The following is a 17,500-nucleotide window of genomic DNA, read 5'->3' on the forward strand; positions in this document are numbered from 1 at the left end:
TTTTTTTTTTTTTTTAAAGCTGCGTGGTTCCTCAGTCTGGGCTTGAACCATCGCCACTCCAGCAGCCCTTAACCGTAAAACAGTTAAGAGCTCCATGACTACAGGGGTAAATATTCTGCATCACTCTTTCCCGCCACTAATCAAGATCCTTCTGAGAGGAGAAATAGCGAAGCTGTCAGCTTTTTATCACCTTGAATCTGACCTCATTTTATTCAATAAAGCTGAAACACACCCTGAAATCGATGCCTATGGAAGACTTTTAGAGCTACACTATGGACAAAGTTTCCGCACGAAGCAGAATAACGAACAGTGCTGTTTTGGAGCACACAATTAAAACTTTTCTTTCAGAATAGACAATCAGCTTGAAATGTCATAATCAAGTTAAGTACTCACAATTTTTTTTTTTCTGATTTACAAAACCATTGATGAGTATGTAAGCAAGTAGATCTGTAATGAGGAAACACGTCTACATAAGGTCACATGACCGGTGAAGCAATAATGTCACAGGCAGCTGCAGGAGCATCTGACAGTGAAAACAGTGAGCAAAAGTCACCAGGATGTCTTGTAGAAATTTTGAATGGGTTTCGACAGGAATCCAGTTTCGGTTTGAAATGCAGTGTTTGTATGTAGCAAACATGTGGTTTATACAGATGTTACAGTAGCACAATGTGGGAACCGCTGGGTATGTAAGGGCAATACAACTCAGACTAAAAATACTATGATATCCAGAAAACAGCATCTCTTTTTAGATAATGTCTCTGGACTGCACCTCTTGCAAAAGGCACTTGCCATTTCACATACACACATGTCAGTGGCTTGGTGTATCATTGTCTTTGTGGCTTTCTCTTAGTTGTAATCATTCGAATTTCCAAGTATTCCGCATCACAGTTGCTCTGGCAGCGCTACTTTTAGGCGCCACTTACACAACATCAAGCCACAGTCGAGCAACAGGAAGATGAAAGTGGATGGCACAGCTTTCCCTACAACAGAGTCGACCCTAATAGTTCACTTTAGATCACTGCTCACCCTCGCACCTGAGACACGCATGCATGAGCGCATACACTCTCTCTCACACACACACACACACACACACACACACACACACACACACACCGGATCCCAGCAAAACGTGAAGTCTATTGTTTTCAGGCTCTCGGTTCCAATGTTTTTCACCTTGTTTTCGCATCCTGTCCTCCGCCTCCTCCTCTTCCTTCCTCTACCCCGACAACTTTGTCTTGATGACCGATTTCACAAAGCAAGCAGCACATGCTGCAGCGCAAAAAACTTCATGCTCGGGGTGTAAGTGTGCAGCTGGGTGAAAGTGTAATTTAATTCCTTATAAAAGTTATGCAGGTGTGCAGAAGGTTATAATTACATGAAAATGTTTTTGCAATTACATGAATCAAAGCCTACGGACCATTAATAATTTAATTACATGATGAAAAAAAAATATTACTTTCACTTTTGCACATGTGGGACCATTTGCTTTTCATTTCTGCACCCTCAGGTGCTGTGTTCCTCCACTTCAACGTATGATCACGGTTAACGATTACAACCGGAGATCAGAAAGCTTGGGCAGGGACTCAGCTGGTAGTGCGGGGCATTCGATTAGTTTGTTTAAAACAGTAGATGAGCGAACCAAAGTTGTGCCTCCAAAACGAGTCAGTTCCAGTAGACAGTTTTGCCTCACAAACATTCTTTCCAGCTTGCACTTTTTAGTATGTTTGGAGATTAACGCAAGGCGAGGACCATCTTCTCACTCAGCTCTGCAGCTCATCCTCTATGGCCTCATCCTGTGCTTTACAAAGCAGACTCCCAGCTGGGAGCGAGCCCGCGCAGATCCGAGCTGCAAGGTGATGCAGCATTGTGCCAGGTGGACAACTGACAAACACACCTGTTTCACTAGCAGCTCCTCGTCCTTTCGACTCCTCTCCATCGTGTGAGTCAGAGGGCGCTCTCATTTACTAGCGAGAAACTGATGGAACTGAAAGAACAGAAAATTATAAAAGTGGGTGAGTCATTCATAGTGGCCTTTATTCGCAGCTGTCCTGGATAGTGGTGTGGGTGTTTCCCAGAAATTACTTCTGTTTATTAAATGTACCTGTGGTAGATTCACCCTCACGTGTGAAAACAAAATTTAAGAAAAAAAAAACATAGATTTTGTTGTTTCCAGCATTTGGAGTTTTCTACTTTGCATTGGAGGCAACTCAAAAGGGCATCTTTGAGCCTCGGATGAGTACAGTGAGTAATTTAAGTACCATATGTAATATTGTGCAAGGTATACGCAACTACAGTTTTTCTTCTTTATACCACAGTTTGATGTGGTGGGACTCAAATAAAGGAGCTGAACAAATGATAAAACTTTAATAACAGAGGAGCTGCTAGGCTGGGAACAAACATTAATCTAATAGAAGCAAAAGAAAAACAACCGACAAAAAAAATATAATTCTCCATTAGTCGAAAGAAGCACTGAGAACGAACAGTGCTTCTTTCTTTTATACGAGAACGTCATATAAAAACAGAATTAATTATTAATCTGTTTAGGCCAAATTATCTCTCATTTTGGTGTCCAAAACAATAAAAGTCTCTGCAGAAGATGAAGACGGGCCAGAGGCACAGCTTTCTAACCTTCACAAAAACAAATGTTGAGTTTTTGTTTCCAGCAATGCTTGGAAATAATAGAGCAAAAGATAATCTTCGACTCGCATATGTTTTTTTTTTGTTTTGTTTTTCTGTAAACATTTTCTGGGACCCAATATTTACTGTAATGTCTACTTTGAAGTGTTGCAATATATTACATTTGGCATGAAAAAGAAAAATTCCAGTCACACTGAATTCACCTCGTTTGAAACGTATTGATTTATGTATTATTTATGTATTATTTATTATTTATTACTGGTTTTCACAATTGTTGACTATACGATGAGTTTATGATGTGTGTTTATGTTTTCATGATGAAAAACACTTTGAAATGTGTTATACAAATAGACTTGATTGATTATTTAAATTTTTACCAACAGCAAACTGTGAAGGTCAGAGTTAGCTTTGAGAGTACAGCACAACGGCAGACCTACAACGACACCTAAACTGACCAACCAGGCAAGAAAATCAGTAATCTGAGAAGCAGCCAAGGGAATTATGGTAAAGACCAGCTGTAAAGACCTGAAACGTTGTGTGATAGAAAACTAATGCTACTAAAGCTGAACATCACCCTAAATGCGTAATAGTTTCTCTGTCCATGCAAGGACTGCGAGAAACTATTCAAATTCAATGAGCTAAGATTGAGCGAAATACAAGGGAAGGAAACCTGTTACAGGCTGAGGACACAGGTTGCAGCTTGCATTGGTCAATCACATAAAATATCCCAAAATCCACTGAAGTCTTGGTTGCAAAACCTCAAAATGTGAAAAAGCACAAGGGCTATTGATGCAGTTCACTGTGTACAATTGGCAGAAGATCGTAGGGGGGTGGGAGGGTATATGTGTCTTATATATTTAGGCAGGGGGTCTCGAGATAAAAGGTCTGTAGTACATCAGATGTCAAGACTGACTCAATGAGAGTGTAGTTACTAAAATACTCCATAGCTGTTGCCCTGGTAACAGCACTGCAGAGTAAACATTCTGTGAAATCTTTGCTGTGTTGTTGTGAACAGTGGTGGAGCCCTTTCCTCCAAATCCCTCACATTTATTATTGTTTCTCCTTTCTCTATCTGCGAAAGTTGTAACAATGTGTGATGCAAAGCATCAGCTACTGTACAGGAGCGACCCGGTGCCATTACACGTCAATCACCTGTAGGGGGGGTTTGGCTGGGGGTACCTGCAGGAAATACAGGGGGCAGTCCCCACTCTGCACTCACTCTAGCTTCACCCGGATTGTAAAATTATGAACAAGCATAAAGAAAAACAAAACATGCAACAGAATTCTAAGAAATGTGCTTTGGAGAGAGGGAAGAGTGTTCTCAAAAGAGAAAACAGAGGCAGCTTGTACAAGGCTGCAAGAATTTTTTTTTTCCTTTGTTTGTTTTCTACACTGATTCTGTTCGAAAGCTCAAATAAACACGTCCACACTTCAGCACACCTCCACACAGTCTCGTGGGAAGGAGCTGAATCTGCAGATTTTATGTACAGTCAGAACGTATGTGTTTAGCACACAGATAGAGAGAGCGCATTGAAAAGATGCGAGAAGGTTATTTTAAAGGTTGCAGCCCAAAAACATTCGGAAAAGCAGCTAAATAAGAAACCAGATAAATCCTGACATAAAACCGTGTCTCAGCAGAGATATGCTTAACTGCCTACATGAGCTTGCATAGGTTTGCTCTCAACGCTATGCCGATCCTAAATTTCATATTTTGACACTTGCAGCAACTGCTGATTAATAGAAGTACTTCCGAATAGTTTCAAAAGAGTTATCTCTCGGAGTCATACGTCTTTTTGCCCTGCAGCAACTTTATAATGCATTAATATTTGATTAGCTGAGAACTGGGTCCACAAATGTTTACCAATCCCAGCTCATTTCATGACATTATGTTGTTGGGATTGGAACAAGTAAAGTTTGTGCAAACTGTGAACTGCAAAATGCAGCTGTTTTTCATAAAGGTAATCAAGCAAGACTCAGTAGTCACATCTGCATCCTGCTGCGGCCATAATTGGTACAAAAGCCGAATCTGCAAAAATGTTCCAACTGGGAAAAAATCACGAACAAAATAGACATTTACCTTCTCCTCTGGTAATCTGTACCATATGTCGCTAGTTCAGATGGGGGTGGAGAAAACCCAGAAGAAGAAGGAGTCAGAAATTGGGAAAATGTCCAGCGATCATTTGTTTTTAGCACTTTAGGTATGGACATCATGTGCACAGCTCTGCCCACTCTGCACTGTAAACTACAGTTGCAGAGCGTAGTTTGATCTAAAGGAGATTTGCCATGGCTCAGACGCGCAGAGATTGTCTGTCTCTGCAGCATGTAACACAGTCAAGGCTTTCAAAGCTCAGATTGACAGAACTATTAGAGCCCCACAAGACACGTAGGATGGGACAAGGTTACCTCACCTCTGCATTTACTCCTCGTCATGCTGTTGGCTGACTGTGAATATGTGGAGTGAATAGAAAAGCTGGACCAAAACAAGAGCGAGAAATTGAAGAAGGAAGGCAGAGGGAGGGAGAAATTGGGAGCAGAAATGAGACAAAGGAGAAGTGACAGAACAACGGCAAGAAGGCACAAAAAGTTGTTCTGCTGAATCTCTCAGGCAGCGCATCGGAGCTGATTGTGTTCTTAAAAAATAGAAAGGAAATTGCGCATTCACTTAACTCAAACATGTAGAGCGGAGTGTAGAGTGTGCTGCAAGCAGTGACACAAACATAGTCTGAAGGTCAGTGGTCTGAGCTCTCATGGGTGGTAATGGGATACTGGTCCAGTGGAACAGAATTGGTACTGCATCAGCAGATTTAACACTTGCTTAAGAACCAATAAAGCCCTGTTCTGAGCATGTCTTTATGCTAATTTAGTTTTCATGTGCAGGAAAAAAAGCAACAAAAAAAACATCAAACATAACATAAAGCAGTAAATTTTGGACACTTCCATATTCACTCCTGTTTAAAAGCGCTAAAGTCACACAAAACAATCACCTCAGGTCCACTTGATTGAAACATTAAAGCACTCAGTATTCTTTGGATCTTTAACCTTTTTCAAACTCAAGACATTTAGTTTGGAGGGCTTCTGACTGTTGAAGTGAGACGGAAAGACATTATGAGATGAAAAGCGCTGTCTGATGCGTCGAGGAAGAAGAATGTAGCATTTAGAAAGGTCTCAAATGACTGTCAAATCAGCCACTTGTATGGAAAATAGTTTCAAAAACAACTCACAACATGCACAGATCAGACAATCCAAGCAAGCAAAAAATAAAATAAAATCTTTCCACAAACCCTAAAATGTCATCAAGCAACCTACAGCAGGCTCTCACAACTGTTGGTTTTAAAGTTCGTGTCGTTCTATCAGAAACTCAGCAGAGTCGTTTAACTGTGACTGAAAGTGAAGGAAAAAAATGATGTCAAGACTAAAGTTTGGCGTTTTCATGCACAACATTTTCATATCCAATCTAAAACATGTTAAAGCAGCTCATGTAATCAGTACTATACGATTCATTAAACCATGTAATCAATATTGGTTGTTTATAACAAAGAGCATGGTAGGTCATGGTTCACAAAAAAAGAAAATAATTGGTTTAAAAAAATAATAATAAATATGTTTTGTTGAATCCAGAAAAACCACTCAAATAAAGTGGAGGGAAAATTGAAAATATGACAAAGACTCAAGCTGATGCTAAATTTATGCTGCCAACCGATTACCACAGACTTTAATGGTCATTTAGACAATTTCTGTTTCATCAAAAATCAAGATGCTAAAATGGTTACTTCAGAATCCACCAGTCGTAATTATCCGCTTCAAAAAAAATATAAATAAAAAAAATCCAAACTATTCCTTTAAACTTCAAAAGGTTTGTCTTTGGTGTCTAAGAAACCCACTTCAAATGGCAAAGCCACTGCTGTCACAGAAGATATGCACTCTGGATGTTTTGGTAAAGTGCACAGTTATTCACAGCCATCACATACATGTGGAGGAGCAAATTAGAAGCTGTAATGTTTCCGGTCCCATGCAAGATACAGACAGAACCGGCACCCCATCCTAAAGGCACTAAGAACTATATTTATCTGAATTGCATTATTTATTTAATATCTTTGTAAGCAATCAATTGTAGACATACTTGTAATAAATGCTGTTTTTCTTTATGGGATTATGCTATGTCAATGAAAGAGCAATTTGTTTAAAGTTTTTTTTTCTATATATATCCTTATCGGAGGAGGTTGGTACAATTTTGCTAATACAGTGGGACTCGTTTTTTTTGTTACTGTCCCACTGCCTCATTCACATGCAAAGTGAGTGAAACACACTCGGACAGAACTGGGGTTTTTCCTGGTAAGATAGTTCCTGATTTGTAAGCGCTCCAGATGAGGCAGGCCGATGGAGAGTGGATGAAATCATATGTGGCAGTTTCTTAAACTTTAAGGTTCCACGTTTATTCAGGTCCAAAGCAGCGAGCGGCAGAAAAAAGGATCTGTAATGGCAAAGGATAATTCTGTCCTCCAGTGAAAACAGAGGGTATATAGTGTGTGTGATTCATAGAAAAATAATAATAATTAAAAAAAAAAAACAAATTGAGAGGAAATGTGTTTCTATCTGCCACAGGAACAATATCTGTCCAGCGTTTATTAAGCTATAAATAGTTCTGCGTTCCTCATATATAATATAGTTCATCTGCTCACGGCAACTCCAGAAATCCCACATAAGTTTGCACCCACACTGCTAAGCGTACTGAAGCCAAGGATTAGTGAAACCTGCAGAAGGCTTGACATTGGCAGCTCAGGGAGGCAAATAGTAGGAAACCTTCTTCACCTTGAGTAATCCTCTGATCATGATGACGACACCTAAGGGTTTATAGAAGGAATATAATGAATAATCCTTAAAGGAATTAGTTTGACATTTTCAGATGAAGGGTTCTCTTAGCTTGATAAGCGTTAGCCAAACTGTGAATATAACAGAGCAAGCACTTCTGTGATATCTAGTATGATATGAAATGGCTGATTTTTTTTTTTTTAGACAGATGTTTAATAGAACATTGCCATGCAAACCTCGACCTAAATAATGCAGATTTTAAATTTGACAGAGTAAGTGGCGTCCTATTAGCAAAAATGTGGGGGCAAGTTTTATTCGGATCTTTACCAGATCTGCCAGCAGGTTTGTCTGCGTCTGCAAATATTTGTGGTTTTGCATGTATTAAAGCTCCATCCATCCATTTTCTTACACCCTATTCCCGTTGGGGTCGAGAAGGGTGCTGGTGCCCCTCTCCAGCTGACAGCGGGCGAGAGGCGGGGTACAACCTGGACGGGTCGCCAGTCCATCGCAGGTATAAAAGCTCCGACAAATGAATATGTGTCTTGATGCATACCATCACACAGCTTCCCTTAGCACACAAGATATTTTCTCAGAATTTCATTTAACTTGCATGAAAAAAAAAGCAAGTCTAAAACTTGTTTGCCACAATCTTCCCTGTAATTTCCAGGCCAGACTGGATGCTATTTAAGAGGGATCATTTCACTTTATGTAAGAAAAGGTATTTGGAGCTCCAAAAGAATGCGGTGATACTGACGCTTCACCCAGCTAATCCACTTGCTGGTACTTGTTTGCCCAGACTTTCTCTCTTGCTATAAAAAGACATAGACACCGCTTGTTTGGGTCTCATCTGTCACCAACAGCATCTCTTATGGATTTTCCTGTTTTGATCCTTGCCATCTGTGCCTCTTTCTTTCCTTCTATTTTCCATCCATAGTCAACATAATGAACAATTCATGGCTTTGGCTATGCATTTATTCTGGTCTAGAAGTGCTGTGTTATTCATCAAAGTAAAAGCTCGTTCAGAGTAACAAGAAGGTAATGGTAAGCTTCAAGGAAAACACAACAAAGTTTCTCTAGAATGGAAAAATAAAACACTCTAAAAAGAGCTGGAATTGTGTTGATTCTATGATAAAAATAAATCCACATTTGGGGTAAATGCATAATCTATGGTAATTTAAAAGCAATCGTTGGGTTGACAGTGTTAGACCTATTATGGGGAAAATCTAATTTTGGTATAAAAGGTCAAGCATGAAAATGAGCGAAAGCTCCTAAATTATTCTTAGCTGCGGCAGCTCCAGCAGTAAAACGACTTAGAACAAAGACTCTGAGCTTTTTACCTCATGATTGACCATAATTGGGCCAGACTGCATGTTTCCTTCAAGGGCACGAGCTCCGTCGAGTTTACATTCGATGACTGGTGAATGGATATGTGTGTGTGTGTGCTCTGCAAAAATGCTGCACTCATTTGAGCAGCATGTGGATTAGAATTAATGAATGGCAGCTCAGCAGCTGCACACACCAACACACAAAGAAATGAAGCGAGCTTCTGCGATGGGAAGGTTTTACAGGAGCAGATTAGCAGACTTTTAATGGCTATCGGTTTTAGTCCTTGTTGACATGTCGATGATGATTAAATGTGATAATCGTGTTGACACGTGTGACTTATGCCTTGACTGTCTTTGACTGCAGTTGTGCACAGAATGTCCCTATCTGGGACAATAAAAAAAAGAGTGAACTGAAGTGCATAAGAATAAGGCTTTGTTACGGAATTGAAAAATGAAGTGCAATCTATTGCAGGCATTGCCATCTGGGTGCGGGACTTACTGTATTCTATCACTTGTCGCTCCTTAATCAACTGGAGTAAACTTGGCTGGTGTTCTCCCTCGTTGTACCAGACTCTGCGTCTCATCAGCATTTCTCATTACGCTCAGAAACTCATAATTTATCCCACATCCCCTCGTGGGTCCTGTGTGAGTCTGAGTGTGCTTGCAGCAGGTTTCTGTGTGCGACTGTGTGCTGCTGTGTAAGGGTTTCCCTTAGTACAAATATGTTATGTTTCACTGCTAGACATAATGGGGACCGGTCTCCGCTGGTACAGAGTGGTACTGCTGCTGACTGCAGTCATTCCTGCCTGCCTGCTTTCACCACATCACGTCCACCAGGCGTCCACCTCGCACAACACTGACACACAGATAAGCAACAAAAGACTTGTGAATGTGAGGCGGGGGCCCCACTTAATCACCCCAGAAAAAGGCTCTTACAACAGAACAAACAGTGTGGTGCAATTATTCTAAAAGCACACACATCATACCCTCGACATGTGCCCTGATGCTATCTAAAATCTGTCTTTTCTCACATTTTTTATGCTGACTTTAAAAGGAAATCCCACCTGGGTTGCGCACTTCAAACTGTAATGTTCCCATTGTTTCCAAAGGATGTGCTTCAGCACAGTAATTTGCCATTTTTGTGTGGCCACTTTGCCTTTTCTGCTTTCCAGAGTGGGTTAACCTCAGGAAGGTGCATTCTTTGTGTTGGAAAGAGCACACATTAGTGACAGCGAATGTGAGTTCCTGGCCAGAAAAAGCGCACAAGAGTGAACACAGCACAATGCCAATGAGCAGCAAGACGGTTGTTCAAATTGTCTCAAATTACCTCTCTGCAGTGTAACAGTTCACAGGTTCGTGGCAACTAAACAAAAGGAAGAAAGGTGTTGCTGTGGATCATTTCTATGAACTTTGCAGGTTGTGCAAGATGAGACTGTGAAAGATGCAAATATTGAATCAAAACATGTGTAACTGATTTAAATGCTGGAATATGGGGCTTTTCAATGGGGCGAGGGGTACCACATGAGGAAAAAATTAAACCAGAAAAAGTAACTTCAGATATTTAGCCAACTTCACCAAACCTATGTCAGAGAGAAATGGTTGGATTTTTAGTACCTAAAGCTAAAACACAATATGTCTGACTTATGTGGAATGGTTGCCAGGAAAAAGTATTTTCTCTGACCACAGTAGGACAACACTATAACCTCTAAGGGTAACTTAGAGGTCACTTTAATTGAACTTACTGGTTAGTTTCCTGTTTATCAGGTACTTTCCCATAACTTACTGTGTAGCTTCCTGAAATGAACAGTTACTAACCAGGTACATTCATGGCAAGTTCTACAAAGTAACTTATAAGTGCCAGAAAAATATCTAGTAAGAGCCATAAAAGTAAATTCTGAAATATATCCTGGTAAATCCCAGATAGTACCTGGTAAGTGACCAGCAAGTTCCTTGGTAGTTTAAGGAAAATGTCTTGCTAGTGCTGGAAAGTAACCTCTAACAACCAGGAATGTGCCCGGTAAGATAAGTAGCAGGAAAGTACCCGTTACTTCTGAAATGAACTTGGGATTTTCCCGGAAAGTACTTTGTTACTTTAACTAATGAACCAGGATGTTTTACTAAAGTTCCAGAATGTTCTTGGTAAGCTGTAGGAAAGTAACCAGCAATTCAACACAAGCTCCAGAAACGTACAGGATAAGACGAGCTTCAAGAAGGTAAGAGACAAGTTTAGTGAAATAACTTGAAGGTTTACAGTAATACATGAGCTATTTTAACATAAATCTCCATTTGGCAAACAAATAAACCTCATATTAGCTGACAAGCTTGGCAGCGAAAGGTGCATAGCTTTGTTCTGTGAGTCGAAGCAAATAGATGCTTTACCGACATCTTCTTTAATCAGACATGGGGCCTTCTGACCAACAACTGGAGCTCATGTGTTGGGTTATCAACAGGACAATTATTCCAAGACATCATATTGAAAAGGAAAACAAGCAAGGTGTTTTAGTGTTGTAGTTAAAGTCCACACCTTATTGAAATGCTGCAGTTGGCGCTTAAGAGAGTGGAATTTAAAGAGAAATGTCAGGAAACCTAAATGGAGTGAAAGTGGATCTGAATTCATCCACACATGTGGGAGGGATACAGAGAAAACCACTTCACAGGGTATTGCTGCTAAAGATAATTCTTTATCATTTCAGTAGAATTTCTTAGCTTGATTAATGCATAATTTAGTTACCTTTCCCACATAATTTAATGTAAGCATACTAAATATGCACACCATCACTGGTTTCTGAATATGGAACATTTTTGAGACAAATAGTTTAAAGACTTTTCTACTCATACACCTTAGGCATATGTATTTTTTGTCCACAATAAAACCTTAAGAAATAACACCACAGAATAGTGTAGTTTATGAAAACTAGCATCTACCCTCAGTCACTTAACATCAAGGTACAATAAAAAAAAAATGTAAAAAAAGTGAACAGCTTCAACCCAGTCAGCATTGCTTGAACTTGAAAGTCGTGTCACAACTGTGAGTGAGATTGAGAACCTGTCCTCGGGGTGACACAGATCCCTGAGCGCTGGATATAATGTTCCGCTAAATTCATTTTCTGTGACATGCACATGCCTTCAGGAATATTAAAGAATCCCTGTGCCCTGGTTCTGATAGGAGTCAGAAGAAATTGTTCACTATATGGAGCAGTTTCCTGTTCTGACAGGAACTCGCAGCTGAAGCAGGGAAACCCAACACCCACTTGCAAACAACACTGAGTCAGACATGGTGAGGAGCCCCTGACGTCTTGATGTATATATGCGTATATGGCAATGTGTGTTTTGGGTTCGTGTGTAGCAGGGCAGCTGGGGGGGAGCTGCCATATGGTGGATGTGCCAAAGCGTGACTGCAGCAGTAGGTGAAAACAGACTTTATAGAACACGGTAATTATGGACTCTGTGTTAAAGTCTGACATATCAAGTCACGAAACAACCAAGAACAAGCATTTCCGCATGTGTTTAAAATTGATCAAATGCAAAGAGAAAGAGCCATGCATATTTTATAATGTACTGTACATCCAGTGCCTTACCAATAGTTTCACATTACAAGGAATAATCACATTTTTAAGCAAACTGACAATGAAAAAAATTATTCCCGAAGCATTGTTTTCGGCATTGATATAAAATAGCCTCCTTCTGTAATTTAAAATGAATTTGCCCACAGAGGGACAATAAATGACATTTCTCTCCTGTTCTCTAATTAGGAATTTATATTGCAGAGGTAGACCTTTCCCTCGCTGCTCCAGTCCTAAAGTTGTACTAAGCTATTTTTATATTTACAATATGAGTGTGAAGGTAAAATAAAAAAAAATCGTAAAACTCAAATTTACTTCAAACAGCGGAAAAAGTAACCAGCATAGCTTATCTGCAAACATAATCTGTTAAAGATTATATTTGTTTTCACTTTTTGTCACATTCATAAATGTGTCAAGAAATCAAACAAATTTTAAAATGAGTTTGCATCTAAAATACAAAAGGCAGTTGTCAAATGCTGATCTCATTTACTAAGGAAAAAATAATCAAGGCCAACTTGTGTGAAAATATAATTTTCCCATGTTCAATATTGGGTTGAAGTTCATCCGTAGCCACAAGCAGGTATATTATTGTCTATAACTCACTGTAACTCACTGAACTGTAACTTTTTGTCTAACAAAAAGCAGGCCATGAACCTGAAAAGTAACATCTAAAGCACTGCAGCATCACTTTTCCTCAGTTAATGTCACTGTTTATAATTCATCAACAGGAATGAGTAGGCAAAATCCATGCCAGGACTTCCCATGTAAAAACCACATCTGACCAAAAAGGCCTGTCTCAGATTTCTCAAAAAAGAGACATACATATATTTCATTAAAATACCGATGCAAACCCAATCTTGGCCTTTTACACTGAAAAACCCTGGATTGTGGCTGAAAAGAAACATAAATGAAATGTAAAAGAACTGATTTTCAGTTACTTGGTGGCAATTGTTCAAAGGGCAGTATTTAATTTAAGTGTAAATTAATATCTTTACAAAGTTTTCAGATGTTATAGTGTAGCATGCAAACAATAGTTTTTGTAAAAAGAAATTAGAAATGAACTTTTGGGAGGAAATATTATCATTTGCACTAATCATGCACTGAACCAGCTAGTTAACCATTTTAACCTCTCTGATGTTCAAATGCTTACACTTGACTGTTCATCCTGCTTCCATCACAACCAGGTGGAAAATAAATGTTTACTTAACCTCTTACATGTCATAATATTATGCCTGATGCTGGTGGTAAAGTGCTAATTATTTATTTATTTAAGTTATGAAAGTTGCTTAAAGGACTAAAATTGTCTTTGCCATCTGTTTAGACAATAAAAAGTATAAAGGAACACAAAAACATAATTGGCTTTCAATGAAGATAAAGCATTTGCTTGTTGAGGGATACTTGAAATTGTTCGGGGTGTGTACTTATTTTTTCCAGTGTAACCTCATTACTAAGATAAAGACAAGACAGGAAGGAACCCGCCGAGGTAACAACCTTATTGGATTTGTGACAGCACAGAAATGGAAATCGTCTTTGGTGGATGAGATGCAATAAAGATATTCATAAGAGCTTCCTCACAAAGCTGGGTCACCAGCACCATTGCCTAACACAAAAAAATCACCTCAGTAACTCCCGCTTGGCAAAGGGAGACAGATAGAATAAATGGAGCGATGCAGGGTTCAATTTGGCGGGCAGAAGCTCTGCTAAGGTCAATCCAGCCTCTGCTTTACTGGTTTGGTTTTGGCAGAAAAAAAAATGGCAGTCTTTGCTTTCCCCATCTCTAAAGATGAAAGCAGAAAGGCCACTTTAGATTACTGAATAACTCAGAATAAATCTTACATTTTTTAGCATGTTGGCAAATAATATATCCAATAATAATATCCATCTTAACCTGCAATATCTATTCATTAATAGTAACCTGCATAAGCTTACAACAAGAAGGTACCCAGAGACTAAAGCTTCTGAAATGGGATTTTTTTTTTCATTTATAAAGATTTCGTTTTTTCAAAGTTTAACATTCAGAGCTCCAAAGATAACAGGGCACTTAAATCATGATGTAAATGATGAGATGAGACACTCCTTCATCTTCTTTGTTTTCTTTAACAGTGCTACCAAATTAATCGTTTTTGCTTTGCGTGTTTCTAAGACCTCTATAATGTAAACAATGTTTCAACACTTGTATTGAATTCAATACTTGTCTAATGTCCTCTGATAGAGGATTTAAGTAGTACAGGTGACAAGTGCCAGCTTAATTCAAAGTCTACAATGGCCAGAAGCAGTTTTCATGGAGTGCAAAGTTTTGAAAGACTTGCTGCAGAAAGTTAAAGTGAAGTGATTAATCTTGACCCCTTATTAGACTCACAAAATAATAACTTCTTGTTAGTGTTTTGAAGTAAAACTGACAAAAATGTGAGTATAAACTGCAAATTGTTTCCTCAAAAAGGACAGGCTGTTTTCTACATTTGACAACAGTCTCCTGTATTCTCTATATGTCCAGGCTACTAAGTAAGACTATGAAACAGAAGATATTTTCCTATTCTATTCTGTTCTATTCTGTTCTATTCTATTCTATTGGAACACCATGCTCACAGTGAAACATGGTGGTTGCAGTATTATGCTCTGGGGTTGCTTTTCTTCACGGTGGATGGAATAATGAAGAGATGTCAAGAACAGGCCAAATTAGATCCTTTGATTGATATCCTGAAATGAAGCATACGTTTAAAGCAGTGCACATTTACTATATATAATGTTAGAGCTTTTTCATTCATTTTTAACTTCTCAAAGAATTTTTTTATTTTTTTGCAGCTAAATTGTACGGGATATATTTCATGTGAAAATATATGAACAAGTTCTGAAATAAGCGATAGCCACTGTAGCCACAACTAAAGTGAAATAAACTGGAATCTCCTTAAAGTGTCTTTTGTGACTAGAACTCTCCACTTTGATTCCTAGCAGCATCCTATGAAAACAACACTGACCATGATTCCTTAAGATTCACTTGAATGATGTGAATGACAAAATGATCGATAACTTTTATGGGGTTCATAGTTTATGGAAATAGGATCTGGAAGTGCCTAGAGTTTCATTTGCAAGTCAGAAAACTTGGGATTTTTGTTAACTGTTGTATTTAGTGGCCGGGCTATTAATGGCAGGACAAGTTAAACAAACAACATCCAAGATGGATGTTGTACAATTCTACATGTCCAACTGATTTAATGAGATACAAACAATCAGAAGTGCAAATACTGTTTAATAAATCCACTCTCAGCCATATTGAATTGAGTTGATAAGGGATCTCTGACTTAACAAGTCTGCAACTCATGAAGAATTCAGACGTAAGGGTCAAGCTCCAGTTGATTTCTCGGAAGTAGAACTTGTGAGATTTTCGCTACTAAATACAAATTGGAGAGCACATTTTCTGAACTGCTAATACCTGATTATTCTGTATGTAGCGCGGGGTTGGCCATTATAGAACCTTTGACTGAAAACTCTCAAAAATGACATTAGAGCTTATCAACCAAAGGAGCAACAAGGATTCCACACAAAACAATGATTAAACGCTATAGAATAATCTGGTTCAAAAGCACAGACAACCTTCCCATTTAAATGCCTCAATTTATTCAGCAAAGTACCCAAAATGTGAGTTTGGTTCTACACTACAGTCCAACACTCATTCAAGTCAGCAAAACAGTGCTCAGACTCAACAAATATTGCATTGATGTCGAACTCCATGGCACTTGTCTCTAGATTTTTCTGGTATGTGTCATAGTATGTGAGCAGTGCGTAAGTTTAACTTGAGCCGTCCAAAGAAAGTTAGACAATTCTGCACTGCTCTCAGAAGCTAGAAATGGAAACAAACGTCTAACACGTCTGACATATAAAACCAGTGGAACAGTGAAGGTAAACCGTTCTCGACACAATGACAGGTTCCTCTCAGTGATTCATAAAAACAGTCAGTCTTTCTAGCTTCCTGTCTGTCTGTCTCATCCCTCTCTCATTCACTCTGTAGCTCAGTTTTATTTACATCAGTCTGCATAATGCATGACAGCACACAAGTCCCACAAGGCTTTTCATTATGTAAACCTGTTGCAAGAGGAACATCCATCATTACACGGGCGTTTGTTTGAGTAGTTTCTGATTGGTAAAGCAGCAGTAAACTCTAAATGCAATTTTACATTTCTAAATGTAAAAGACAGAAGCGAACGGATAGAATCTGTAAAGTGTTTTGCGGATCTGTTTGTAGTACAAATGACTACAGGAATGAAAGAGAACCGCCCCCTACTCCTTGGGAGGAAAAACCCACTTCTGCAGGGAATCACTGATGGACACCAGCAGGGAGGGGCCCTTTAACAAAAAACTCTGAGAATGAATCACTGAACCTGAGTGTATTGGCTCTATCCTTATCAGTATGCACATTAAGAAAACAACTGCATGTAATTTAAGATTGATATCAGGCAGTTGTCTCTGCAGTGCCTGGAGAGAAAAAGGAGGCAATGGTGATAAGAAAAGAATTCTCCTCCTTTCTCCCCACCTTCACATTTCTGTCATTCATTACCTGCCTGCATATTCCTGTAGTCTGAGCAGCATTGCAGCTGAATGCACTAAGAGTAAACGTCATCAAGTATCGTGACGACGAAAAGGCTCAAACTTCTCCTACACTCGGAGAAAGGACTTGTTAATTTGCGATTTTCTCTTTATTCACTTGATAGTCACCAAGTGAAGATATATATAATATATCTATTAGCAATTTTATACATTGAGCTGAAGAGTAGTAACACCCTGTTGCACCGACTTCCAGCCTTCATAACTCACCACTCGCATTCTTCCCGCAGATCAGGTGTTGCCAGGGCTGCACCGACCCCCACACCTCTGCGTCGCCGTTGACGGCCTGCTCCAGGACCTCCACCGTGAACTTGGGGATCCCGTTGTCGCGCTCCAGCAGGGCGCTGCGCAGCACCCGCGCGTACACCTCGCGGAAGAGGCTCTCCATGCATGCGGCCAGGTAGATGGCCGCGTGCTCGTGGATCCTGACCGCGACCCTGCTGTCCACCATCCACCTGAAGAACTTCCCCACGTTGAAGATGAGCCCGCAGCGTGCCGACTTGCCGCGGCTGAACTTGTCCTCGTCCGTGCTCATGTTGTACATGGACAAGGCACTGACGGCCGCGC

The 17,500-nt window shown here is 39.5% G+C and overlaps 1 protein-coding gene across 2 annotated transcripts in view; it reads right to left on the minus strand.

Moving 5' to 3' along the window:
• Positions 1-17,500, minus strand: part of btbd11b (BTB (POZ) domain containing 11b) — an 82,873-nt gene that overhangs the window by 64,521 nt on the left and 852 nt on the right. For both annotated transcript variants that reach the window (XM_015056380.1, XM_015056378.1), the window contains exon 1: positions 17,144-17,500. This exon is cut by the window's right edge and continues 852 nt beyond it. In XM_015056380.1, the coding sequence (XP_014911866.1) occupies positions 17,144-17,500 (357 nt within the window). The remainder of the gene's footprint in view (positions 1-17,143) is intronic.

Source organism: Poecilia latipinna, unplaced genomic scaffold (assembly GCF_001443285.1).
Source record: "Poecilia latipinna isolate Pla-1442-1.1 unplaced genomic scaffold, P_latipinna-1.0 Scaffold1378, whole genome shotgun sequence".
NCBI classification, from domain to species: Eukaryota; Metazoa; Chordata; class Actinopteri; order Cyprinodontiformes; family Poeciliidae; genus Poecilia; species Poecilia latipinna.